The sequence below is a fragment of the Pyxicephalus adspersus genome, chromosome 1 (assembly GCF_032062135.1).
Source record: "Pyxicephalus adspersus chromosome 1, UCB_Pads_2.0, whole genome shotgun sequence".
NCBI lineage: Eukaryota > Metazoa > Chordata > Amphibia > Anura > Pyxicephalidae > Pyxicephalus > Pyxicephalus adspersus.
Genome location: NC_092858.1, coordinates 58,950,244 through 58,977,708, shown reverse-complemented (window position 1 = coordinate 58,977,708; position 27,465 = coordinate 58,950,244). Strand labels below are relative to the sequence as shown.

At 36.4% G+C, this 27,465-nt stretch overlaps 1 protein-coding gene across 1 annotated transcript in view; it reads right to left on the bottom strand.

Moving 5' to 3' along the window:
• Positions 1-457: 457 nt before the first annotated feature.
• The window catches only part of GPC6 (glypican 6), a 318,418-nt gene continuing 291,410 nt past the window's right edge, over positions 458-27,465 (bottom strand). The window contains exons 8-10 of the mRNA XM_072411039.1: positions 9,262-9,398; positions 2,075-2,250; positions 458-1,788 (exon numbers count right to left, since the gene is read on the bottom strand). Coding sequence (XP_072267140.1) covers positions 1,586-1,788; positions 2,075-2,250; positions 9,262-9,398 — 516 coding nt within the window. The 3' untranslated portion in view covers positions 458-1,585. The remainder of the gene's footprint in view (positions 1,789-2,074; positions 2,251-9,261; positions 9,399-27,465) is intronic.

Genomic DNA, 27,465 nt, shown 5'->3' with positions numbered 1-27,465 from the left:
ATTCTGGGTAAATTTCAGTTGGCTACTTATTTATGAGGGACTTATCAACTCATGTGATGTGGACTGATGAATCAAATATAGTTGTGTGGTCACAGTAACTGCGAACATACAATAATTAGCATTTCATAAAACTAAAATCATACAAACTGTGTAGCTTACTGGTAAAGGCATTATGCTGTCATCTAATTAGCTACAAATTCTACATCATATCAAAGTGTACTTGATGAGAGATAATCTGTCCTAAAGGTAAAGCAGAAACTTTCACTATCCTTTGGACACCTTGTCAAGCTCATGTCAGGTTTTGTATATACGGGCTACTTTTATTATGGTTTACCATTATATTGTATGCATGATTCATGTCATGACATACTCAACTTATCATTGTATTTTTTTAATTTGATGGTACCTTTTTCTATGTTTCTTTAATTTTATTTTGTACCTCCTTATTGTTTATGCCTTTTTGTATTGTTTATATGCCAATAAAAACTTATTATAAAAAAAAGTGTATGTTGACAATGTTACCAAAGTCATCTACCATTTATTTTATTGTTTTTTCCTTTTAAACCTTTATAGAAGCACAGAAGAATGACAGCAGACAAAGATTAACATTTGTTGCAAATTTTTAAACCTACTAAAGTTCTTAATATTATTTGCCCCCAGTTGATACTGTGATGGTATGTAGTCGTGATCCTTCTGCTTTAGCACTGAAGAGCAAAGAGTCAACATCATTTTGAACATGTCAAATATTAAAAGCAGTTATATTTGTTTTGTAGAAACAAGATGGTATTTATAATCCAAGAACTACCACAGAATACTACTTAAACAATATGGAGCCCTTAGTGGTGTCCTTGAACCCTTCCTATTTCTTTAAAAATCTGCTGGTGGATTTTCCCACCGTTATCCAATGACACAAGACAGACATGAAACAAACACAGGTTGTAAATATTGCACTTTGGTGTATCTCTCTTATCTTGATGTCCCAGGCAGATGTCATGAGTGAACAAACACAATCTATTTGAATATTTAGCTAAAAACAATATAGAGGAAGATGTAAAAACCCAGACCGCTGCTTCCGAAGATTCACTCCATACATGGTATGTAACATCAAGTATTAATGGTACAAGCAAGAAACAAAGTAAAATACTGTATATTTGTTTTTGAACCAGAAGGCAGATACAAGCTGGTAGTATTCAATTGTAAATCAGCTTAACATAAATTGGGTAACATGACTTTTTTAAACTGTGTTGCATTTTTTGTACATACTACAAAATACTGTGTGTGTGCATAACAGGTCCACTTTAAGGTTAGAAAGTTTATTACATATTTGTATTTTTAGACTCATTTAGCTTTTATGTCCTAAAAGAAGGATTTTTGTTCACATGGTTTAGACATACATTTAAGCAAAATGCAGGTGCTTCTGTTAGGGCTGGGTTTCCCTTTTAGTAAAGAAATGAAGAGTATTAAGATGTACGTAAAAAATTGTCAATATATTAGGGAAATGGTCCATTGTCCAGTAGTGCTTTAAAAAAAGAAAATTGACTATTTCCATAACTAAAACAGTTTTTTATTCCTGAAAATGTTTAAATTATCTCCATTGTCTCACCAAGATTAAGATAAAGGGTGAGAATAGTGTAAGCTGTGATTGCCTGTGAGCAGATGCTGCAGAATACTCAAATTCCCTTCTGTCTGGTTCAAATGGTGGAGCTTCTGTGGTAATGTAGTCATTCTCTGTAGGACAAATATCATCAGTACAGCCACTGCCACTTCCCGAGCCACTGGCCTCTTCACCTTCAAAAAGACAAATCCGTATTAAAACCTTTTTTACATAAATAGGGGAAAAAATACACCTAAATATGTTTATGTTGGTATGAACCCTTATGAAGACTTCCTTAAACATACTTTTCAACAGTTTTTATTTTTTAATTTCTTGGCACTTTTGTTTTTTTTACCCACAAAAAAAAAAAATTAGACAATCTATAGATGGAGGTAAATAATTCTGTTTGGACCCTTGACAAGGAGAAAGCTAGACAGAAAGATAAATAGTTCCATTGTCATATACATGCTGATGACTTACTTGTATCTTGAAAATTAACATCATTTCCATTAAGAGCGTTCTTCAGTTTGTTTGTAGCCGTTCGTAACGCCATTATTTGCTGCCTAACAAATGTGTCCGGCCTTGTGATGTCTACATCCACCTCCGGATTATTGATTTGATTTATCAAGCCATCAGTCATTACTTCAGGAAGATACCTGAAAAAATAACCCAACAGTTACTGACCTGAAAACACAGCTCTGAAATATAACAGCCAATGTATCTGCTTTAAGAATTAGCAGCTATTCTGTCATGGAGCAAAAAAGTCTGGTCATTTATACATAAAAAGTATTTATGTGCCTAAAAAGAAGAATGCTTTCATTTTATTGCTACATGCTCATTACTGTTAGCAGTATGTGTTTTACATTGAACTATAAAGAGTTTAAGCCTTGTGGGGTGGGTCCGTGGTTGGGCATCTCCACAATAATGGGCACATTTTCTATATCTAAAAACCTAATATTTAAAAGGATTTTTCTGGTAGCAAGGAAAGTATCCTGGGAAAGACTTGTATTCTGTGTGTTTGTCCTTCCCATGTGTACCCTTCATTTTTCTGACTATAGACTGAATATAACAGTGCTATGTTAGAATTGGAGCACATTGGCTGGAGGTCTTTAGCATCCATTACAGTGCTCCTAAACTCATTTTCACTTAAGGGTAGACAAAAGAAAATTAAAAAGTGTGTTTTTTTTTTAAACAGCGATCAAGAATGAATGGGAGCTCAGAGCCTCTCAGGATACATAGGTCACGCATCCCAGGAGGCTCTTGGCTGCTTTCTGTGCCTGCCTGAGCATCTCAGTCATGGGCAGAAGTAGCCCTTTCATCAATAGGCATACGCAGTGAGATCAGCCAGTTTTTTCCAATCTGCGTCACCTGATCTTGCGCCTGCACAGTGCGAGATCAGGTGATGTAGGAGGAAAAACCAGGAAGAAGAAAGGAGAAGATGGCTGTGCCTGGCACTCCGACTGCGCCGGCCTGAAGCCGGATACCGGGACGACATGGGACCTGATGAAAGAAAGCTCCCGACGGACAGACTGATCTGCAGAATTGAAGGTAAGTGTGATTTTATTGTTTTGGGTTAGTTTTGGGTTTACTTCCGCTTAAAGTGAGGGGGTTCTGGCATCTCACTGTACCTTTAAAGAGGACAAGGCTGGTTCCCAGGTATCCCTGCTCTAAGTTTATTTTTGAGAGCTCGGACAGCAGTCTTTCATGACTTTTTAACATGGGGCAACCCTTAAAATACCTTTAAGGTCTTCATGGAGCCCTTTCTATAATTTGTATATCCACAGCTCACAGTGCAGTATGGTTGTCAGGAGAAGAATGTTCCTTACAATATTAGCCAGGGGGAAGAATGCCCCCGAGAGGTGCAAATTGCTCATTGCTCAAGGAACCCCTAGCAACTCCTAGAGGAACTCAGGTTGAGAAACACTGGCCAAGAGTTAGGGACCTCATTTTACTGAGGTGCCTTGATGCAGAAGTGTGGCAACATATGGATTTGCAAATCTACATAAAAAAAACCCCCAAAACGTACTGTTTTAATTGGACTATTTTGTTGTCTAACTGAGGATTGTGCTGAAGATTTTTCCATGTTAATATTTTTATTTGGAAGAAAAATACAGATTAATGGAAACCAATTCCTTTAGGTGTATGGATCTTGAATCATTGACATTGTGAAATTTCTGACCACTGTTCTATGCTGAATACCTTCAGTTACAGTATGGTACTGTATTGAAAAGTCCAATTTTGAACTTCAATACTGTTGACTACATACGATTCAAGAAATATATATATATATATATATATATATATAAAGTACACTTTGCTAGTATCAGGTCGGACCCCCTTTTTTATGCACATATATAAATATTAGATCCAACACAGTGGATTAAAATCTGCATGTTTTGAAAAGTTTTGTTTTTCACAACACAACTAATATTGACAAATATGTATTGTTTATTTGTATATGTGCACCTTTCATGTCTTGTTTAAGTATATATGTAGATTTAGACAGCAGGAGATTTATTGTCTGTTTCTGTAATACATACATCTCAAACACCACAAGCACTGTTTGGACTAAAGATCACTTTCAAGCTTAGCTAGAATTTTCTAAAGGCAGATACCATGTACAACAAGATAGTGGTAATTATATATTTTTTTCGAATTGTTTTTTCGATGTTTTGTGCTACTGTATATCAAACCCAAATTTTAATAAAAGATACATCCAAATAATTTAAATTCACACAAACACAATATAATTTTTATATAATTGCAATACATTTTGACCCTGCTGATGAAGGGGATGCTTTGAAATGCATTGAGCTTTAATTAGGTAATTTTGGCAATATTCTACAACAGCTTCTATTGACATTATTTTGGTCCTAACGAAATTCAAAAGACTCAAGGTACTGGTGATATGCCTAGAGAGGTCTAATTGTGGAATTATCACAGTTTTTATACTTTTTAAGACCGTTGTAATTTTGTTTTAAAATTAGAATTGGACTGTAATAATCAATTCGGTTGGGCAAAGTTAATGATTTGCACATGCTCACAACTTTAAAGTCCCATTTCCTTTGTTTTGTTTTATTCTACATGTTAAATGTTAAATAAATGAGCATGCATAAGGACTAAAACACAATAGATACCAAACATTTAAAGCCTCAAACTTGGGGATGCCTGTAAAACAGCGAGAAACTTCAGTACCCAAAATTACACCCGATAGGCATGTTTATGTTAGTATGTGCATGTGAACATTTTTTTAAATGTGTTTTTTAAACTAGGCTTTGCTTAAAGAACATCTAATGTCCACTTGCACTAGTTCAAAATAATAGACATTTTTAAAAATAAGTTACAGTTTTGTCCTCCAGGGTTTATTTACCCATCACACAGGACATCAAGTACATTAATCTGTATGGGGTTACTTATCATTGTTTAGCTCTTAGCTGAATATCAAGAAAGACACAGTTCAATATCATGAATAATTTGCCATCTATGAAATTCTGTTCTGTGAGAAACATCTGATAGATGAAATGTTATAATAACAGTTGATAGAATTGATTTATTTTTGCTGTGCAAGCTTATGGTGTTCATTTTTATCTTTGAGGTTGGACAGTGCTGTTCCCTAATTACAGTATACTCACCAGTGATTTAAAACATCATATTAAGTAAATAATCTCAAGGGCTCTATGCAATGCTAATTTAGATAATGTAATGACCAGGGGCAAAGCAACAGCAACTTTTATGTTATTTTTCATACATAGTTTTTAGTTCCAGCCTCCTAAACAAAAGTAGAAATGTGTTAGACATTTGAGTGTTAAAAGTTAACTTGACTTTAATTATGAATGTATGATTCATCTCCAATGAGAAATACAGGGATTCACTGCATAGCTCCAGCCCAGGAGGTAACTAAATCCCCCTATATACTCATTTATATACAAGTTTGTCATTGTTAAGCATCAGCTAATAGCACATTGCACACAATATGTACAACAATTCTGGTATATCCCCTCCTGGACCAGGTAATATAGAGTGGGGATACTAATCTTCTTATATCTCATAAGCCTCCACATTTTTTAATGGGCTGCTATGGTCACCTCTACACCACTAGTCTCTGTATGTAAAGAGTAACTCCACATTCCTCTGTTGTAATTTTTTCACTCCCTGACGGATTGGCTGTATAGTTGAACCAATTTTGTAATCTCTGGGCCTGTGGGGCAGTTTTATGATCTGGGGTGGCTTTATTTGGTCAATTCTAAGTTCTGTAATGTTATACCCCCAAAAATGATGTCAGCTGACTATCTGAAAATACTGAATGGTCAAGTTTTTCCGTCAATGGATTTTTATCTTCCCTGATGGCACAGGCATATTTCAAGATAGCAATGCCACGATTATCCAAATTGTAAATCAGCGCTTCATGGAACATGCATCATTTACACATATATTCATCACCATAGAGTCCAAAACTTAACTACATTGGGATTCTTTGGGATGTGCTGCAGAAGGCTTTATACATTTATACTCTCCCATCATCAATACAAAATCTTGTTGGAAATGAATGCAATTAATGAAGTAAATGATGGAAACAAATGCTGTGACATTGTATAAGCCTGTTGAAATGATACCATAGCAAACATGTTCCATAATTAAAGCTAAAGGGTGGCATTGAAATATTTGAGCATGTGACTTTTTTGGACAAGCAATTTTTATTCCAATGTATGCATAGGAGCTTAAACTAACACTCAGAACGATGCATGTGTGTTTGTAGAGATAAATTACAGACCGGGAATTGTTGTTATTGTTGTCTGTGCTCATGACAACATATGCCACTAAAAGTCACTTACTGCCTAGTTATAATGAATTATTGCTGGTTAATGAAATAACATCATGACCAGATATATGATTATCAGGTGTTTCCCCTGCTAAACCTTTGGAAATGGGAAAGATATAAAAAAAAAATGCCTTTTATAAGCTAACTGCCTGGCAACATAAGTAAGTAAAAAATGTAAATGCTAGAGAGAGGTCAGGTAGAAAAAATGATCTTATTACAAAGTAGCAACATCATAAAAATGGACACTAGATAAATGCCCACTTAGCTAGTTGCTCCTTCTTTAAATTGAGGAGTAGTACTTTTTTGTATACTTTACCAATCTTTCTGATGTAGGTACTGTATTAATCATCCTACAGCTGTAGTTGGCATTACAGCCTGCCTATTGCAGTGTTCATTAATGGGAAATATTGTTTTCCATACAGTACAGAATAATTAAAACCTTCAGCCGTTTTTTGTTGTTGCTGTCTTTCCCCAATAAGTAAATCTACCTATCTGCCCCTGTGACCTCTCATGCCAACACATTTTACATTAGTCATAGGTAACAAAAATGTAAGAGAAAATCTTCCGAATGGGAGTCCAATGATAACACCAATTACTGCTACACTAACTGTAAAAAGTGTGATTTCCCATTACTTTTTATTATCTTCCTGCTATGTCTTTGTATCAGAAGAAAAATCTCCAAAGTGGGTTGACAGAGGGCACTAGGAACCCATTAGGATATTTCTATCCAAAATTAAAAAAATCCAGGTTCATACCATTTGCTAGAAGATATTTAGCACTACAGTGTCGGCTTCTAAAAATGACTAGATCCTTTGCTTTCATGCTTTTGACATATCTCATAGTTTTAATATTTTAAGATGCCAACTATATAACAATGGGGATAATGAACTCTGACTTTTATTAGTAGTATGAATGTATTTATAGGGTAAAAAAACCAATATAGACACACAACCAGCTTTTTTACACATAGGTCAGCAATGGCATCCTATGTATTCCTTTCATGAATGTTTCCAACTGCGGAATGCAAGGTATATGCATTCCAATCTATTAGGCTGCTATATTCAATTCCAACCTGATTTTCTGATATGATTTACTCAAGACATAACATGGTACCTGTTTCTGAACATAATTTGTTTTCCTTGAATATCTGCTACTTGTAGACATCTGTCTTTATGACTTGGTATGACTTGTTTTAGCTTTCTGTAAGTTTCTAACTCAAACCTATCCCTGAACATATAATTGCTCTTTCTTTATGGTTGTACACTGCCAACTCTTCTGTCCTAACTTTGAGTCTGTTTAACAACTTGGAACACTGCTTGGTCATGGCTGAACTGTTGGGTTTTTTTCTTGGTAATGCAAATAAATCCACTGTATATGCAAATACATTTACAGTATAAACAAAAACAAACGCCAATTTGTTGCCTATGAAGTCCACCCAATGAAACTTCCTCTGATGGTGTGGCAATGGAGGCTGCACTGCTCCTGAATTGTTGAATTCGGAGCACAGTTGTCACTTTTATGGGAGTCCACTAGCATTAGAGTAGAAAGAGAAGATGTTGCAGGGGAACATCATGGCTATCAGCATGGTCAATGGTGAATCACAAACCTGTAGCTTTCAGTTAGTACCCGGCCATACCTAATCCTCCTCACAGCCTTCTGGATTGCTAGCAGTTTGTTGCTAAAACTTTCCCACTGTGATCAACAGTGTTCTAAATAGAATGTGTCCAAGACACAAATGAAGGCAAATTTGTCATTGTCATGAAAAAAGGAGAGTTTTATTATTTATTGTATGTGGCCTGTGGTTCACCTAGTAGTTAGATACTTTTTAGTGTGAAATACTGAGGCTTTTGAATGTATATTATTGATAAGTTGGCCCTTGCAGTACAGCTATTTATTAATGTTGATCATTAAGCTGATTATCTGGCTGGTGATGTATTATTTCAAGGAACTACTCCAGAACAAAAATGATCATCATTAATCATGCCAGATCAATATACAGTATAATATGGCACCAATGGAGATAAAAGTTCCCCATGGTTCAGGTCTATCTTGGCATGGACAAGAACTTTTCCCCTTGCAAGAAAACTTTGACTTTGTAATTTAGAACACAAGTCTAATTTAGAGCACAGTCTTTAACTTAACAATGGCAATAAATTAATGATTTCTGATATCAACAGGTATTCTAAAAAGTATCAAGTATGGCAATGTAAAGTTCATTCAGTACATTGGGTATAATTACTATGGATTGCTGCAGGTTAATACTAAGGTTATTTGAGTACAGACAGCAATAAATGTACAGCTGCTGTTACTCTAAATTTTGCTACAAGTGTTGGCCATGCTCAGGTTGATCTTAGCAGCTTTAGAACAATTAAATGTTTCCTCGTTCATTTATGAAGCTTTAAAGTCACCTCCTCACCCTCAGCCTACACATTAGTCTATCTGTTCTGTCCAATTATGGAGTAGATCCAAGAAGCAGTAAAGATGGAAGTAATTAAACGATATTGCTGGTTGTGCAGTGTGGCAGAAGTGTGTAAATCACAGAAACGTGATAACATGATAAAATCCCTAGAATCTAAAATAGTTATCTGTGATATTGAACACTAACGTGCTTTATAGTTTATTATTGCACAGTATCATTAGTAAGAAGGTATACGTGAATGGAAATTTCATCTCTGCAGTAAAGCTCATCTAAATGCTTTTTAAATCTAGGGATCTGAAAGCCTTATGAACAGTAAATCCCAAAAACAATTATCGAATGACCAGTACATTTGGCCTATCACCTAATAATATTGCTTTGGTGGCTCTGTTACGGTATCTGCATTTTCAAAGATCATTTAAAAAGAGTTACGGGGCTTTGCTGTGTCCATTCCAACATTGCTCATCATTTGATCCTCTTCCTGTTATTCTCTCTTCTTTACAGATAGAATGAGGGAGGTTTGACCACATTTTCTTTGAAATCTTCAGTCTGTCTTTGACTTCTGTAACCTAAGTGAAAAATAAGACAACCTGTTATGAACATAACCATGCAGTTATATTTATGAATATGAGAGTAAGCTCTATATAGATGTTCAGTGGACATCAAAGGATTATTGCTGGAAAAATCTTTTGTGATTGTTTCCAGCGACAAATGAACAAAATAATCCTAACATTCTAAATGTAAGAGGCATGTGTAGTTTTATTTGAATATCAGGGTGCTTTGGGTATTTTCAGATCAGTTCAGGAATGCCATGCAAAACTTTCTGCCTTAAGACCAGTCTGTTCTCCTTCCCTTTGTGCCGGGAAAGTAGCCTAAACACTTTAGGAAGCTAATGTTAAGACAAAAACAACATATCATTGCTTCTTTTTTTTGTATCATTCTTTACTTCATAGGGATTAAAGCTGAAAACCCTAAACAAAATAAAGCTAAAGCTAAACAAATATTGTCTTTTCTATTTTTAGGCTTAAACTTCCAAAACTACTGACCCTAAATACTGAACAAAACATTTGGAGAAATACACAAAAAATATTTTATTCGGAAATATAATTTGATCAGTATATGTAGTGTAATCCAGTGTGGAATGCTAAATCAACAATATCGCCTTTTAATACATTTACATTTAAAAAATGTCCGGGCAGCAAAAAGCTGCTTGAAACATTAAGACAAATACTGAGAATTCTATTTCTGTCTTTCTAAAAATGCTAGATGCCTGGAAATCATATTTATTCTTCAATACAGGTTGTCCCCGGGTTACATACAAGATAGGGACTGTAGGTTTGTTCTTAAGTTGAATTTGTATGTAAGTCGGAACAGGTACAGTATTTTAAAAAATGCAATTAGGACAGATGTTTGTCTCAACATATTATTAGGCAACCAAGTAGCATTTTTAAAAAGGACAGCAAACACTTCATGGCATTTCCTTTATTTCTTTAACTTTGAATATATTCCTACATAATAATCTTAAAATAAAACTAAGGTTGGCCAATAACTTACATTTCCTTTGCATAGTTTTACATTTAGAAAAAAAACACATCAACAAGGAAATGTGCACCTAATTATACATATATGTCATGTGCATTGCATCATTTTTAAGTTATACAATAAACGTTACTAACATTTAGCATAGAAAACATAATATTATTTACAGGCAAAGTACTGCTTAATGATAAATGAACGAAAAATGTATTAATAAGGATTGTAAAATATCTTTATGATGATAACAACTGCTATTAGTAATTGTATTCAACTAATGCATTTGTGCTGAAATCACTAATATACAACAAATGACAATACAAGCTGTGAGCTTCAGCTATTCCCATATATTCAAGTTGTCTAAAAGTAACAGGTAACTAATAAGAGTTCTGCACAGAAGGATACCAGCACAACTCGGCATAAATGGGAATAATATGACAAGATTGTAATTACATAGACTTCACTTTGACTCCATGCTGCGGGTTTTTTTTTTTTGTTTTTTAGTATTGTAATGAACGGCTGAGATAATGCATGGCAGGTATATATATGCAACATACACTTTCAATCCAAAAAAAACAAAAAAAACAACTGCTGTTGCTGTTGGCATACTGGATCTCACATGAGAGTTAATCAGGCCAGACAGAATGCAATTTTAAGTCATAAATCACATATAATATTAATGGAATAAAAAGAATGAGGGCCATTTCAGGCAAGCAGGAGATGGAATAATCCTGCTGATAGGAGTCTAAAGGCACCATACATTTAAAATAAAGTGACTGCTTAATGATGTAATTTCTACTTAACACTTATTCAAATGTTTGGGTCAACATGCAGTACTGTAAAGTATATATATATATATATATATATATATATATATATATATATATATATATTAGTCTAAATTCACTGGATCAGCCAATCCTGGACAAATTAGCAGTCATTTGAAATCTACATGGATTCATTTTCTTACAGTTAAAATGGACTTTAAATATTATAGCAATTTTAAATTAAAAAAACATGGTATTTTATTTTTCAAATTCATCCACAACCTTCTTTCCGAGGGCCTTAGAGAGCTTTTGATGATGATGGCACAAAGCACACACTCACACATCAATAACTAGAACAACAGACCCTTGATATCTATGATTTAAACTTGACAGTACCTATCTGCATACCCTCCAATATGATTCTTGTTGTAAGCACTTAATCTATTCTAATTCTAGAAAATTATTTTTAATTCTTAAATTTTTAATTCTTAAAAATCTAATTCTAGTTTTGTGGATTTTGTGGATTTGAAGTGATAAAAGTGTACTTTTTACACTTGAGAAATCTCTCCAATTGCTGCTCCTTTTGAGTAATAGATCATTGGGTTCAGAAAAGCAAATTGTTTGCTAACTTGTTCTGTACATTGTACTGCCAGCCATGTCTAAAGGTATACTTCTTTTATGGATAGGACAGAAAGGTAAGCCATCACATCATTCCTGTTGTACCAACCACAATATTCCTACATTCCAGTTCTACATTTTACTGTTGAACATATGTGGAAAATATGTCTTTTAGTGTATCAATAATTACAATAGGTCTTAAACATTACTGCACAAATATAGGTCAGGGCATTTTCTCTGTGTATTTGTGATTTTAAAATATTCAGTTCAGTATAGCATCAAACTAAAGGTGTAACAATAGCCATAGTGGACCATGCTAATGCCAGGGGCCCAGATATTACCTGACTACATAGTGATTCTGCAGGTAAGCAGAGAGCTTGGCATATACATTTTTTGTTCATTTATCATTAAGCAGTACTTTGCCTGTAAATAATATTATGTTTTCTATGCTAAATGTTAGTAAAGTTTATTGTATAACCTAAAAATGATGCAATGCACATGACATATATGTATAATTAGGTGCACATTTCCTTGTTGATGTTTTTTTTCTAAATGTAAAACTATGCAATTCCATACGGGAGACATGGTCTGTGCCCTCCCAGCGCAGTTCTTCTCCTGACCCCGCGGGGGGCAAACTGGCCAGAGCCATGGACCACCAAATATTTTTTTGCAAAATAGGAGTGGGTACGCATGCCCATTCCCGAAAAAACTGAGGGCTCGGCATTCCCACCCATGCGAGCCCCGCTACACCCCTGGTGCAAATGCATTCTCGGTCCAGCACTTCTATGTGCTGATTTAGTGTAAGGGAGGCAGTGCTGTGAGTTGATACATTATTTGGGAGATAAGCTCAGCATAAGGGAAGGGAAGAATAGAACAAGTGTTAGGTTTAGTAGTGATGAAGTAGAAACATTTTTTTAAAATTCCATAAATAGAAGAGATAAAGGACCACCTCTATAATATACAGCAAGCATGAGAACCATGGCACCAGAAACAGGCACTAACAAAGCAACATCTGATTGGTCACTGGCCACAGAGACTGGAAGAAACTCTGGACTCCTCCTGGCTCCCAAGGATAGCTTTTTTGCAGTGCCTGTAATGTCCCATGGACTAAGAAGAGAAATTACTTTGTACAGGGTCAAGGTATAAATAAATACTTAGGGACTGTACACAGGGGAAGGAGATGAAGGTTCCTTTAAGGTGCTGACACTGTGCTAGTTGCAGTGTTTTGTTAGACAGCATTAAAAGGTCTGTGATTGCTTTTTCTGATTGTGTTTGCTGATGAACAGGTGCTGTTAATACCAGCAATACTACATACATACAAGAAGTGTTTCTTTGCACATTATTTACAGGTTGACGCAAATCCAGCCATCGATAATCTGGTTCTTTCAGTTTTCCGGCATGAATTTCTGATCACATTTTCAATACAGAGACTATAGTACACTGTTTGGCCACTGAAGTTTTGATGGCGCTGTTCTGCAGAAACAACTGTTAGGTCTGCTTGCTAAACTAAATATACCTTGAGAGGTCCCTGCTACCTGCTCCCTGGAACTGTGCCAGATGTCCGTGGGTGCTGCGAGAGGAAGGTTGGCCTGTGTGTGAAGGTGAGCATAAAAAAAAAAAAATCTGGTATTTTTGAAAATCCGGTGCACCTCAGGTCCTGAGGTTGCCGGATTTTTGATTGTCAACCTGTACTCTATAGTTACTTGTCAGATGGCTCATGAATGGGACTTTTGTACCAGAGGAAAGGGTATTGTGGCTAATTGGTATTGCGAACATTGGTGTTTAATACATTTTTAATTCCAACTTCTAATATTTGTGGGCTGCAATTTCTATAACTAATAGGTTGGCCCCCATAGTTTTGCAGTATATCTGCCATTAGGTAAGTGTGGCCCATGCTATGGTCAAGGTGACAGGTTACAGATGTATCCTTCTATATGTACAACAGAGTTTAATTTATGCTTTGAAAACTGTAAGCGTAAGTGAATAAATAAAATCAGTCAATGCTTAAAAAAATAAAAAGCAAAATATAATTTCCTGTTCAATTATGATTTAAAATTTCCCATACAATCTTTATTCATTCTTGAACTGTTTACTGCAAAATTAGAAGTGTGATATGTGATTGTCAAAACTGAATATTGTAAATAAAATCATTTACTAAAAGAATACAATCATGTAATATGTCTAAACATTGTGGAGCTCAGGGGAATCTTACTAAATGGGTTTTACAATATTAGTTATAGATATAATAGAATAGTAAAAACATGTAGAAAGTAGAAAATATATATATGTTTTTCTTAGAGTTCAAATATTATCCTTTTACATACATGTATGTGTATAGGACTTCTCCAGCATGTGCAGATATAACACCTGTAGCTATATATATCACACTTGATCTGTAGATGGCAGTATTGTCCAGTAATGTAGCTGGAACAAGTTATTGTACAGCAAGCAAAGGGCATGTTACTGTGGTGGAGTGTGAATCTGGCAGAATCACTGTTCTTCCAAACTTCAATCTGACAAGCTGTTATTTTAATGAGGATTGTTGGGGCCAAGGTTAACCAAAGCTTTATTTTCCTCAAACTATAAAGCCATGGCTCTAAAAGAATTGGACTGTGAAGTTTTACAGCCAGTGATTGCATCCCAGCATGCATGCTCTTAGATTTCAGGGCAACTCAGTTGTGTTGTGTCTTTCCTAATAAGACATTATTCACTTGCTCATAAGTGATTTTTAGGTAAAGTGAAGCGTTCACAGAACTATACTTACTATACTATAGGTCTGCTTTAAAGAATAGTTATTAATTACAAATGCCCAATCCTGTTCAGGAGAATTTTATAAAAATATACCTAACCAGTCTGCATTATTTTCGTTAACTCTATATTAATTCAACCACTGCAAATAACTGTCTATTATTGTCTCATGTAAAATGCATACCACCCAACTTTTGGAGATATGGAAGAGGAAATTTTAGCGCAAAGTATGCTGGCAATGAAAATACCTCTGGCATGCCCAATTTGTAGAACATGCAAAAAAAATATTTTGTTTTTTTCACAGAACAACTTGAGGACCACATGCAGCCACTGTACCTGTGCGGTCTTTGCAGCACAAATATCTTTAGTCTCATTATTTTAGTCTCATCATGAACAGTAAGGGGGATTCGGTCTTGTGTATTGTGTCCCCCCATCTATACTTGTAGCAGGTCCATGATCTTTTATGGCTTTCCTATGGCACATTTGCAGTCTTTGACAGCATTACATAAATTGAATATTTTGTGCAGACCCTTTGTTAGTAATACAAAATTGCACTACATAGTGACCATCACTAAATTAGAGACTAGTTGAAAGGTTTATATATTCACTCAAAAGGAGGTACAACTAAGGAGGAAAGAGAAGCCAATAGACTTGGATCTGATCAGGGACAGTTAAAAATGGGTAACAAGTTGACATATAGTTTCCACTGAAGGCCTCATAGTTTTTCATCTGGATTTGCCCAGTCCTGTGATCAAAGGCCTGAGTATTGCATTTTTGCTTTGCTGGTAATGAACAGCAATGAATAACCTTCCGGACCTGGCAGCATTGAGCAAATTTAGGTACAGGTTGACAAACAAAAATCCGGCCATCGATATCCCGGTTCCTTCAGTTTTCTGGCATGAATTTCGGATGGTATTTTCAATACAGGGACTGTAGTACACTGTTTGGACACTGATGTTTTGATGGCGCTGTTCTGCAGAAACAGCTGACAGTTCTTGCTTGCTACACTAAATACACGTTGAGACGTCCCTGCTGCCTGATCTCTGTTTCTGTGCCAGATGTCCACCGGTGCTGCGAGAGGAAGGCTGGCCTGTGTGTGGAGGTAAATATAACATGTAAAAATCCGGGATTTTCGAAAATTTGGCACTCCTCAGGTCCGGAGGGTGCCAGATTTTTGAATGTCAACTGTATATCTAAGACCACTAAGAGAATAAAAGAGTTAAACATCTATCATAATATAAATGAATAAATTATTATTCGCAAAAGACCTGTGCAGGGTGGTCCTGGTCAATCTTATGACCCAGTAATATTTATATGTTTTATCTTTACATCTTTGTGTATGTGATATACATTGTTGTTTTAATACATTGGATCAGTTTTACTGATCATATTTTTAAATTCTGTTATCAATAAATGAATGCCGTCTTAATGTGTTGTAATGCTAAGGTTTAATACAGAAAAAACGACTTAAAAAAGAAAACACACAGCTTTTTTTTGGAACAGATATGTATATATAGAAGAAAACATTAAGGTATCAAAACAATATCTGACTGCCAGAAGAGCTTTTACAAGGTAGCAGGTGTTTATAAAATGCAATTCCATTTTCATCCAGGTGCAATTTTAAACTTAGAATCCATCCATAAAACGACTTCTGATTTACATCTCCTTTATCCCTAGACCATGTCAATGAGGCTGATTCATTACAACTCTCCAAGACTGGAGAAGATAGACTTCATTATCATGTTAAAACCTGGGTCATCCAGCAAACCCGGAAGAGATCTGGTTCAGGGTTGAAAACTTTTGCCAGCTAATAGCAAAAGATTTTTAAGAAATCCATTCCAGGTTTGCTGTAACAACCAGCTTCTACCTTAATAGTCTATCTTCTCCAGTCTGGAGAGCTTTAATAAATCAGCCCCAATGCATAGTCTTTCTTGTGATAATGTTCATAAACTGTAAAAATCCAAATAAAGCAACCCAAGCCATTAGTTAGAGCATTTCTTCAGCCAATTTCCTTTTAGGTTTATATTTTTGACATTACTTTATTTCGTAAAAAGCAGGCAATCGCCAGCATGTTAGCAGGGCAAAGCTGAAAAAAATGTCCTACAAGAACATAGCACAAACATTGTTTCAGGGACACTTTAATAAAACTTTAATTATTCCCTGGATCTGGATCTTCCCCAGCTGAAGCCCTGCAAAAGGAGTTTTAAACCTTGTGTTACAGTGATACCTGCCTGAATTCTATCCCTTGTGTATGTTATATATATTTTACCAGTACTGAATCCCATTGGGGATGGAATGTCTTCCTATTGAGAAGTGACTTAGCAGGCACCAGGGCTGTGAAGTTGAAGTTGATACATTTTTGCTAACACTAATTCTGACTCTAGGGACACAATAGTTCCTTCTGACTCTGACTTTACAGTCCTGAAAGAGACTCTCCTGTTTACTAGACCTGAATAAATAAAAATGAGTCCTCCCCAATTAAATTTGAACTAAGCTGAAACATTCTACTTTGCCTAATAAACTGTGGCAAATTTTTTGCTTAAGAAAAATAATCCCAATGTACATACATAGCCTATAGGTATTGCGAAATATCGTTCACTTAAAAAGTGTTAGAGCCTTGTCTATCAGAATGGTCCAGGATTCAAAAGTAGTTTTAGGCTTTTGGAGGCTGTTGTAGGTATATGCAGGGAACTCCAGGTGATAAGCCCTATATGACATTTCAACTGTTCATTAGAGATACCTGTGATGCAGCAGTATTAAATACAAATGTGCCAAAGGTAACATTAATCCCTTTTAATTAGAGACTAGCTGGAGCATCAGGCATGCCTTGTGATGAATTTGTAGCAATTACAGATATTGGGATTAAAATCCTAAAATATATGGTGGTTAGGGGTTTGCAGGATTTACTCAATGAACATTCTTTACCTTTACAACTTTCATCTACACAGTAGTATTATTTATGAATATGCAATAAGTATAATTAATCCTTTTTAATTAGGGAATAGTTTTAGCAGCAGCCATATCTTTTGATGAATTTTTAGCAATTACAGAATTTGAGATTAAAGTATTTTAAAATATATAGTAAGCTGTGGTTTCCAAAAACTGTATTCTTTGAAGATGATCTACCTTTATAACTTTCATCTGAGTTCTGTAGAAGGCACATAGGAATAATATGCTATCAGCTTGTGTTTTTTTTTTACCTGTCTTTGAACGATGCAGGAAGTGACATGTAAAGGAGAAAGTGTACTGCAGAACTATCCACGATCACAGAACAACCGTACACACAATAGATTGTGAACAATAGTTGCTCAATCAGATTCACTGGGACAGTCGTTCGTTTCCAGCGACAATCCTCGTTCATCGGTGTCGTTGTGCGCTTTTTTGTTAACGATTATCGGACGAACGGTTGTTAGTCGTTCATTTCCAACAATAATGATTGCATGTGTGTACACAACTTTATTCATGCAATTATCTTGTTGTAGTGACACAATGCATAAAATCATTTCAGGAATTTCAGGCAATGTTTGCATCAAACAATGGAATAAGGAAACGTGATCATGATTTGATCAGTGCTGCAAATGTTTGTGGGTTTGGACCATCTGGTTTGAGTACTTCTATACCCTCCTTAGGATCATATGCTCTGAACAACTGTGCAAAAAAGAAAAAAGAGAGTAGCAGTTTAGAAAAGCCTTGTTCATGAGAGTCAGAGTAGAAGGGATCAAACTAACAGTCCACAGCAATACAGAACCACTCTTTACAACTATGGTGAGCAAAAAGCATCACATAACACCTCAAATCCTAATGAGGACGAGATGTTAGGTTCTGCTCCTGTTAGCCAAGCACTAAAAGCTGAGACTGCAGTGGGCACAAGACCACCAGAACTTGAAGTCTGGAAAACGTTCCTATAATAAAAATAATCCAGTTGAAATTGCTTCAAACCTGAGAAATCTTCATGTGTCATGTCCAAAGAGAATTTGTGCGGATCTCTGACCTTCATGTTATTACTCTTTTTTTGTAGTGATTTGGAGGTCAACAAGAGGAATAAGAGCACAGTTAGCATTCTTCCTTTCCTACCTGTCTGCTACAGAAGTCTCTCACCCTGGGCTGTCAAGCCAGCGCATTCAGCTATCAAAGCCAGGCCAAGGCATGCTCACAGCAATGTAGTGAAGTTCTTCCAGTATAGCTTTGCCCATATATAGCCCCATGAACAAGAACCAGAAAAACAGAGCCCCCTTCATGCTGCATTATATTTTGTCTACTGGTAAAAAGTGAGCAAATATAGTAGTTGAGATAGGAAGCAGAAAAGGAATGGAAGCCAAGGTGCCAGAAGTAGATGTGAGTATTGGGGTAAACTGGAGGCTAGGAAACCCAACAAAGATGTAATAAGACCACAGTAGAGACCTCAGTATCGTCAAGCAAATCTATCTGTCAACCTTGGGATCACCTTCAGATTAGCTAATAGATAATGATCTGAAATATTTTAATCTTTAAAAAATAGACTGATTTTTTACAGATTTTTTTTTCTCTTACACTGAAGACTCCTGATCATGGGGGATAAAGAGTAATACTGAAAACATGTGTGTTGACCCTTTACAAAACCCCGAGGCTGAAGCATCATTACTTGTAAAGTTACATACAGCTCCACAGTGACAGATTTGGCCTATATTCATCCAGCTACTAAATGTGCTAAGTGCAGACTTCCTTGTCCCAGTGGGTTTTTAGTATTAAAAAATGCAAGCAATGATGCTTATGTCACTTAAATAGACACTTCATGATGCAAGAGAAATCAGTTCACTGAGCAGATACATAACCTAGGTTGAATACTGTCACTCAACGTGAAAATGTTATCCTTAAGATTTTTATCTGACTGATCACATTTTTTCTAAAGGACTTCAGTTTGTTCAGTATATTTAATGTTATCATTTTACTTTGGTGCCCATGCAGAAAATGTTGACATTGGTGTATTACTTTTTCATCATGAATATAAATTGATTTTTTTGGCTTTTTTCAAAAGCTTTTTACTGGTTTATTGAGACTTTATATAAAAAGGTAAATGATAGGGAGAAAGAAGACAGAAGAAAATGGCGGTGCTTAACGCTTCTTCCGTGCCGAGATGAAGGAGGAATCCCACATGCCACGGGACAGAAACGAGTCTAGGTGTGGAGGGCTCTGCGGAAGTTAATGTGTTTTTTTTTACTTTTATGACAGTTCTGCTAATGTGTCATGTACGTTTAAGAAAATGTTACAGTAAATGCACATTTTGTGTTTATAATGTATGTTTTGTGTTTATTTTATCTAATATAGTAGATTAAAAATAACTTAACAATTTCTTTTTACTCATGTATATACAAATATGTGGCAGCCAGCAGTTGACACGTTTTATACTACTCGGTACTGGTTTTACAAACTTTGCAAGGATTCACTATTGTTTATTAAATACCCACCCCCAAAACTGTGCAATTTTAACTTCTGATATTTATGAGTATTTACAACACACACAGGTAACTAAGTCATAGATTTCTGTCTGCTAGCGCACATGAAACTTTATAGATTTCAAGTCAACAGGTGGAAAGCCAGTGCTGGGCTTTCTAATGAGAAAGCCCAGCATACATTTTAAAATTACTGTAAATGATTTGCTTATAAGATTGTAAACAAATGTGAAATAAAAAATACAAGTAATTAAATGTAATCCTTACAAAACAAGTAAAAACTATATTTAATACATATTTTTCATAAAAATAAAATTGTTTTTCAAATTAGTGTAATTAGCTTTGGCACAAAGCACATTAGTTCTGTATATGCATCTCATGGAGTAAGCCAGGCAAACGTCTGCAATGCACCTAAGGTGTTGTTATTGTATAAGGAAATACCCTTTTGATAAATTGCTTTAAACATTTGAAAAGCACAGTTGCCAACCGTTTATAATTTCCAAAGAAAGTTACAGGATTTACGACGTCTATTATTTATTTTGAGGCAACATTGAAAAGGTAACAAACACTAAACATATAACTGGAAAAACAAATCTTGTGTTTATTTAACTAACACATACAACATTTAATGCTGCCAAAACTGAACAAAAGTTCTAGATGATCAAAGTAATTGAAATAATTTGATATAAAGTTCCAGAATGGTGCTATCCTATGTAAAAGTAATTGGAGTACAGAAGTCCAGGAAATTAGTCAGTTGTTCTACTCCAGGTATTTGTCTTCCTCAGGACACAGCTCTAATCCTGTTTGGGCTTCCACATCATTTACCTATCTGGGCTTTTTATCTCATTTGATTGGATTCATCTTTATCTGGATGCGCTTCTAAAGGTGCGTACACACTTCCAATTTTTATCGTTCAAAACGAACGACGAACGAACGACGATCGATTGGGCAAAAATCGTTCGTAAAAAAAGTAACCAACGACGCCGACGAACGAGGAAAGTCGTTGGAAACGAACGACCGGACCGGCGGATCGGATTGGAGGACGATCGTTGAACATCGTTCGTGTGTACGATCGTTCATTGATCGTCCATGGTCTGAGCATGCGTAATGAACGAACGTTCGTTCACTTTCCTGTCGTGCACATAGTTCCTCTATCGCTCAAACGATCGTATCTATTGTGTGTACAATATCTACGAACGGTCGTGTCGTTATCTCTATGTGCAGGATCGGTGCTATACGATCGTTCGTAGATATCGTGCAGGATCGTTCGTCGTTCGTTTTCCAACGATAATAATTGGAAGTGTGTACGTAGCTTAAGAACTCTCCAATCCTGGATACATTTCTACTGGGATGATTTCTGACCCTCAAAGCATTTAAAAAATTGTTCCTTTTGTTATTCAGCTCAGCAGAGTCCTGCTGTCTCTGTGCCCCCAGCATCGCTAGATCTGACGTGTGTAATCATGAAACTACAGGTTCGACTTTGTTATCCTACCTTTATTGTTAGATATGAATATATGATCTCTGCCAATCACTCCTGAAGAAGCAGCTAAAATTGCTGCGAAACGCGTCGAACAAAGACCCCCCTCCACTGTACAATGAATTTGTGAGAGATTATTATTATTGTTTTAAAAGTTATTGATAAAATTGAGATCTATTAACCATAGCTATATTGAGGCTGATCTGATTTCTCATTGTAGCACATTGTTTTAAAATGGTTGAAATAAAATGTTCCTATATGATTGTATGCCTAAGTAAGCCATTGAAAGTCCCGTTTTTCTGAATCTCTCTTTTCTTGTTCTTCTAAAATAATCCTTGATTTTTGAGATGTGGCTTTTTGTTCTTGTTGACTTGGTTTTTTAAATAATTTAGGGCCAATTTCTTGATTCAGATCTACTTTAGGTATTTGGTTTGACTGCCCTTCCAAGTAGTTTCTTACCACAGACTTTTGTTGACCTTCATTATGGGCTGATCAATGGTGTTTCTTAAGCTGCGTACACACCTGCAATTTTTCTCGTTGGAAAGGATCTTTCACGATCCTTTCCAACGAGAAAAGACTGCACGATGCATGAACGATGCTGTACATACAGCACCGTTCATGCTCTATGGAGAGGGGAGGGGGAGAGCGACGGAGCGGCACCCTGCTGCGCGCTCTCCCCTTCCCTTTCATTAGGATCGGTCGTCGTCCATCGTCCATGGATCCGCCAGGACGGTCGTCGGACGATGGACGACGACCGACTGTACACACGGCAGATTTTCGCCCGATAATTGGCCGATACCGATTATCGGGCGAGAAAAATTTGCCGTGTGTACGCAGCTTTAGGCATGTTACAATTATCACTTCAAAGCTATGTAAAGTTGGTAAACAACCCTAGAGAAACATCTAAAGATCTCTATGTGCCTTGTGCACTTTAACACATCTGTATTCATGAGTCTATGAGAACAACATTGACTAAACAGGGTGTCTATGGGAGGTAACCATGCAGGAAGAAAACTGTTTTCAAAAGCAAACAAAAAATAATACTTTTATTTCACTAAAAGAACAATGGGAAGCGTGAGACAAAAGTAATTATGCACATCATTATATTTGATAAAAAAAAGTGTAGCTACAAAAAAATCAAGTTCTAATAGTTAATTGTGCTTTTGAGCAGACCATTGCATAAAGATACCTTATTTATCATTACGGTACAAGATTAAGGTCAGATCATTTTATATTAACAAGCTGAAAGATGAAAAAGATCTAAATAATTATCTATTGTATTTGATCCTTTCACTTTCCCTGGGTTACCTAAAATAACAAAACAGAGCCATATATAACATATCACAATACAACTGCATTGTCTACCAAAGGATGTTTCATTAATGCTCAACCGAGGAGTACAAATCCTTTCCTAAGGCAATTATGATGAAGATATGTAAGTTTGCATAATATAAAAAGCTCTATCAGTGGAAAAAAACTATCTTTACCAAAAGCTACAACTGGTTTCATTTTAAAAATATAGTTTTACAGAAGAAAATAAATTTCTCATTTTTAGAAATCAGTTATACATACCAAGGAATAATTTGTAATGCAAATGCATCTAGTCTGTGTAAGGAACTTACCCGTCCTGCGAGCCCGCGGCGTCCCTGGGGATCCCAGCCACAGAGGGAGACGCCGCTGTAGCAGGCAGCATGGCCGAGGCTGCTGCTCTGCTCGCAGCTTGTCACTCTCTGCAGGCGGAGAGATCCGTCCTGGCCAAACTACTGTTCGGCCAGGCTGCATCCTTTGCATCTCTATGGACGTGGTTACAGAAAGTCCTGTTCTCAGCACTCCTTTGGATGTGCAAAGTAGTGCACGTCCTAGGGGTACTGTGGGAAGAGGCGCGCGCGCTACCATGCGTGCCTCTTGTACCCCCTAAGGGCGTGGCACTTGGCTGCCTCGCCGCGGGGCGGGACATAGTTAGTTTGAATTCCCTGCGACCAACCGACCGCAGGAGATTCAGTTATTCTCCAATCAAATGGCGCCAGGTGGCGCAAGGTCATTGGTCCCTCTGGGCATTTAAGGAGAGCCTGTCCTGTACACGATTGCCCGCTATAAGCCTCTGTGAACACAGTGTGCTTGGGTGCGTCCTTGTGTTGGTTTATGCTAACCGTTTGTCATTTCCATATCGACCTGGTCTGAACCTGACTTATGCCTGAACTCTGCCTGCCCTGACCTCGGATTGTTCGTGACCTGCCTTTGCCTTACCCTCCTGTACTTTGCTTATCGGACTTAACCCTTGTCGTGTTTTATGACAATAATAAAACGTGATAAAAGGATATCTGGTGTTGGTTGTGGTTTGTGTGCCCAGGCGCATTACAGTCTGGCTGTATATCCATGTATCTATTCCAAATATATAACACACCATCGGATCCATAAAACTACTAGGATCCCTTTAGAAACTCGGTTTAGTTTTTTTTTTGTATATTATATATTAATATAGTCTATGTAAACAATAGAGTGTCAGATTCAATAACTGCATAGTTAGAGTTGCAGGAATCTAATAGGAGCATAATATTTAGGAAATTAATAAAGGAGAGTAAAAACTCATTAAAAACTGTTTACAACTAGAAGCCACATGACCTTAGTTTTGATTCTATACTGAGCTATATACGGCATGGGATGAGAAACAAGGTACATTTTCCTATAGTCAAGGACATAACTACTGTATAGATCAAGGGTCTTCGCAGCAACTTGATAAGTAATTTCCCTGATGTCATTAACCCTAACAAAGTATGTCTAAATCAAAGACAGGTAGCAGAAGAGCTGTCAGCATAGACCATGCACTATTAGGTGCCAGTGCTGTAAGAAAGTTGTATGGAAAGAATGGGTCATCTTTGCAAAGACTTAACTTTTAACCTTTCCCAGCTAACTGCTTTGTCCCCCGAAGCTCATTATTCTTTTTTAACATATGAGATCTGAGTGTACATTTTAGGCCATTTTATCATTTCACCACCCCCCATGAAAAAAAGAAAAGGTATCTAATAATAAAGCAGTGAATCTGACATTCACCAAATCCTCTCTGGTGGAGAATCAAACACTGCCTTTAAAAACACATGAAACTAGAAGACCTGAAAGTTTTCCACAATAGATGCCTAGAAATGTATTTTCCATGAAGCTGGAATGCCTATAGGTAAATCAAGGTAAATATTTGTATTAATGTATCTTGATATTTTACTCCCTTGATGGCAACAGTGGACAAAAAAGTACATTATACATGAACACATAGGGGTTTAATAATTAATGTTTTTTCAAGATTCACCCAATGTTTACATATTTTTCACAATGGATTCCATTAGGAAATGTATGAATAAACGTTTACAAGGTTGAAAGCTTGGGGTAAAAGTTGGGTGAAAATTTGGTGAAAACATTTATAAATAGACCCCATAATGTTTTTACTGCATTCAATTGTTGTACATTATTTTATTGAGATTATTCATTCCCGTACAAAACTGTATGTAATATGTACAAAGTAACCATACACTTTGCATCAAAGTTCTCTTTGTGGAAAGAGTCCGTGCATTGAAAGAGACTAGGAAACATTTTTAGCATCTGTAAAAAACAGCAAAATTTAGAGGTAAAGATGAGTTCATATCTAGCAGCAAATACTTCACAGAAAGACACTTCTGTGTTCTCAGCTGAAATATCTAGCTTTCTACTGAGGTCGAATGACATTCAATTGACACCTTTTAACTTTTTCACTATGTTCAGAATCCTGATATTTTAAGATTTCCATGAAAACTAAGCCGTCAAAGTTTATAGAAAAGGGATTCAGAACAAAACATTACTTTTTGGAATTAAGTTTTATTTTCACTATATTTGAATGGCTGAATTCACAGAATAAAATGTCATGGAAATACATTTCTTGTATCATTGTTTCCCAGTAGAGAGGGACAGGTGAAACATATGATCTGAGTTTATAATTGCTCCTCATCCTTCACAGTCAGTCGAGGTCTCCCTGCTGAATCAATGTCCTTTCAGCGTGCCCCCAACGCCTTCCATGTTTAGCTCCAGAGTCCGATCTTTACATCTAAACTAATGACAACTGTTCTTGCTTATGTTATTGTAGCATGCCCTCTTTCCTACTTTCTGCTCAGCTGCATTATAACCAGCAAAGAATTCACAGTTTATGCCAATTTTAATGGCTGAGTTAGACGGTGGTCATAGAAATGTCACTGAAACTTCCATTTAAACAAAAAGTATGAAGGTCACAGATGTAGATGAACTAGTTTGGCCCTGTCCTTGTCTTTCAAAACCTTTTTCTAAGTAATCAGAGATTGACAGGGGAATAAAGTGCAAGATATTGAATTAAAACAGTCCCTTGCCTATTGAATGTTCCAAACAAGAGTAAAAACACAAGTCAGTCTAAAGTTCACTCTGATACAGTGTAAATGCTATAAAAAGATGCTTCTTTACTGGAGGTTTAAAGAAATCTTGACAGCAGACCCCCCTTTCTAAATGAAGACTTTGCAGCAAGAAAAAAAAGCATTTTTTTAAAGTTTTTTATGAAGATATAAGCAGTGTAACTTTAGTTGGACTATGACTATGATAGTGTTGGTTCCTGCTCCTATTTCCTCCCCCTGCCACTATGAAGACAGACAGCAATCGCCCGCACAGCTACTAGTTAGCAAACATTAGATTTCTAGACAAAATCAATAATTTGTTACCTGTGCATCCATAAATTAAATAGATGGAAGTGCCAGGTGGAAGAAGGCAGGGTATGATTGTACTATGAAGGAGGAGATGCCACTGTTGGTATTATTCATTGTTGTACTATCAGCATCTCTGTGCGTTCATCTGATGAGGGGCTCTTTAGTGAGTCTCAAACATACAAAAATGATAGCAGGTCAATACTAGTGATAGCCAATGAGATGCAGAAAATTAAACTTTTATGCGCTTTGCATGCAAATTGCACTAACTCGAAATTGAGCCAATGAAATTATTTTACTTGCAGAGTTTGATTGGTTCAGTTTTATGTCTGTGCAGTTTGAATGCATGTGGTTTGCAGAAAAGATGAATTTTCTGCATCACATTGACAATCTCTACTACAGAGCGACAGCTCTGAATCCACTTGGTTCTGCTGATGTGATATAGAAGATAACAGTTAACCCCTGTGGTCTGGCCGTCTGACAGGTGGGCTGCAGCTCTGGCCCGGTACACCCTCCAACGGGGTCGGGGGAAGGACCCCGCTTGGCAGGCTCGCAGGCACATGGTAGGCTCAGGGCGGTGGGCAGGTTCTGTCTCTGGACACAACCTGCCCACTCTCCCATCACAGGCATGCGTGGTCCGGAGTCCGTGAGATTAGTGGTCCGTGAGCTCCAAAAGGTTGGGGACCACTGAGTTATAGGATACTTGCATTCTTCAAACACAACCTAAAAACTCATCTTTTCAAGTGTATAATAAACTATAGGTCACTCTAGCCAGTTATCAAGCTGACACCCAATATATGTCTATATATGTGGAGTATGTTTCCACCTAGGTGGTACATTTGCTTTGTTCCCCTTGGTTTCATTTGTATACCTCATAGGTATTGTCTGTTGTACAGTGCCGCAAATGATAATGGTGCTATTTCAATTATTATTATTATTATTAATAATAATAATAATAATAATAATAATAATAACAATGATAATATGTAGGAATTGTTCTATTTGCGGCCACTTGTTGAATTTTATTTAGCAGAAAAGTTGGGTAACCTCTATCATCAGTTGTGTGCTTATTTGTTAACACAATACTATGCTGTAGAGAACTTTATCCACTATATTGAGTAAATGCAAGTTCACCTGCATTACATTTTCAACAAAGAAAAAGTGCATCTGCAAGCTACAGATATAATTCTACTAGACTGCCTGCCTGACATACAAATTGCATTTTGTCCAAAATGTAGCTTGACATTAGCACATGGGGACATTTATGTGTATGCCAGTTTGTGCTAAAACAGAGTAGATGGCTTAATCTCATTTCCCAAAGGTAACAGCCTATGAAGTATAAATGTATTTATTTTGTTTAGAAACGACTCATCTCC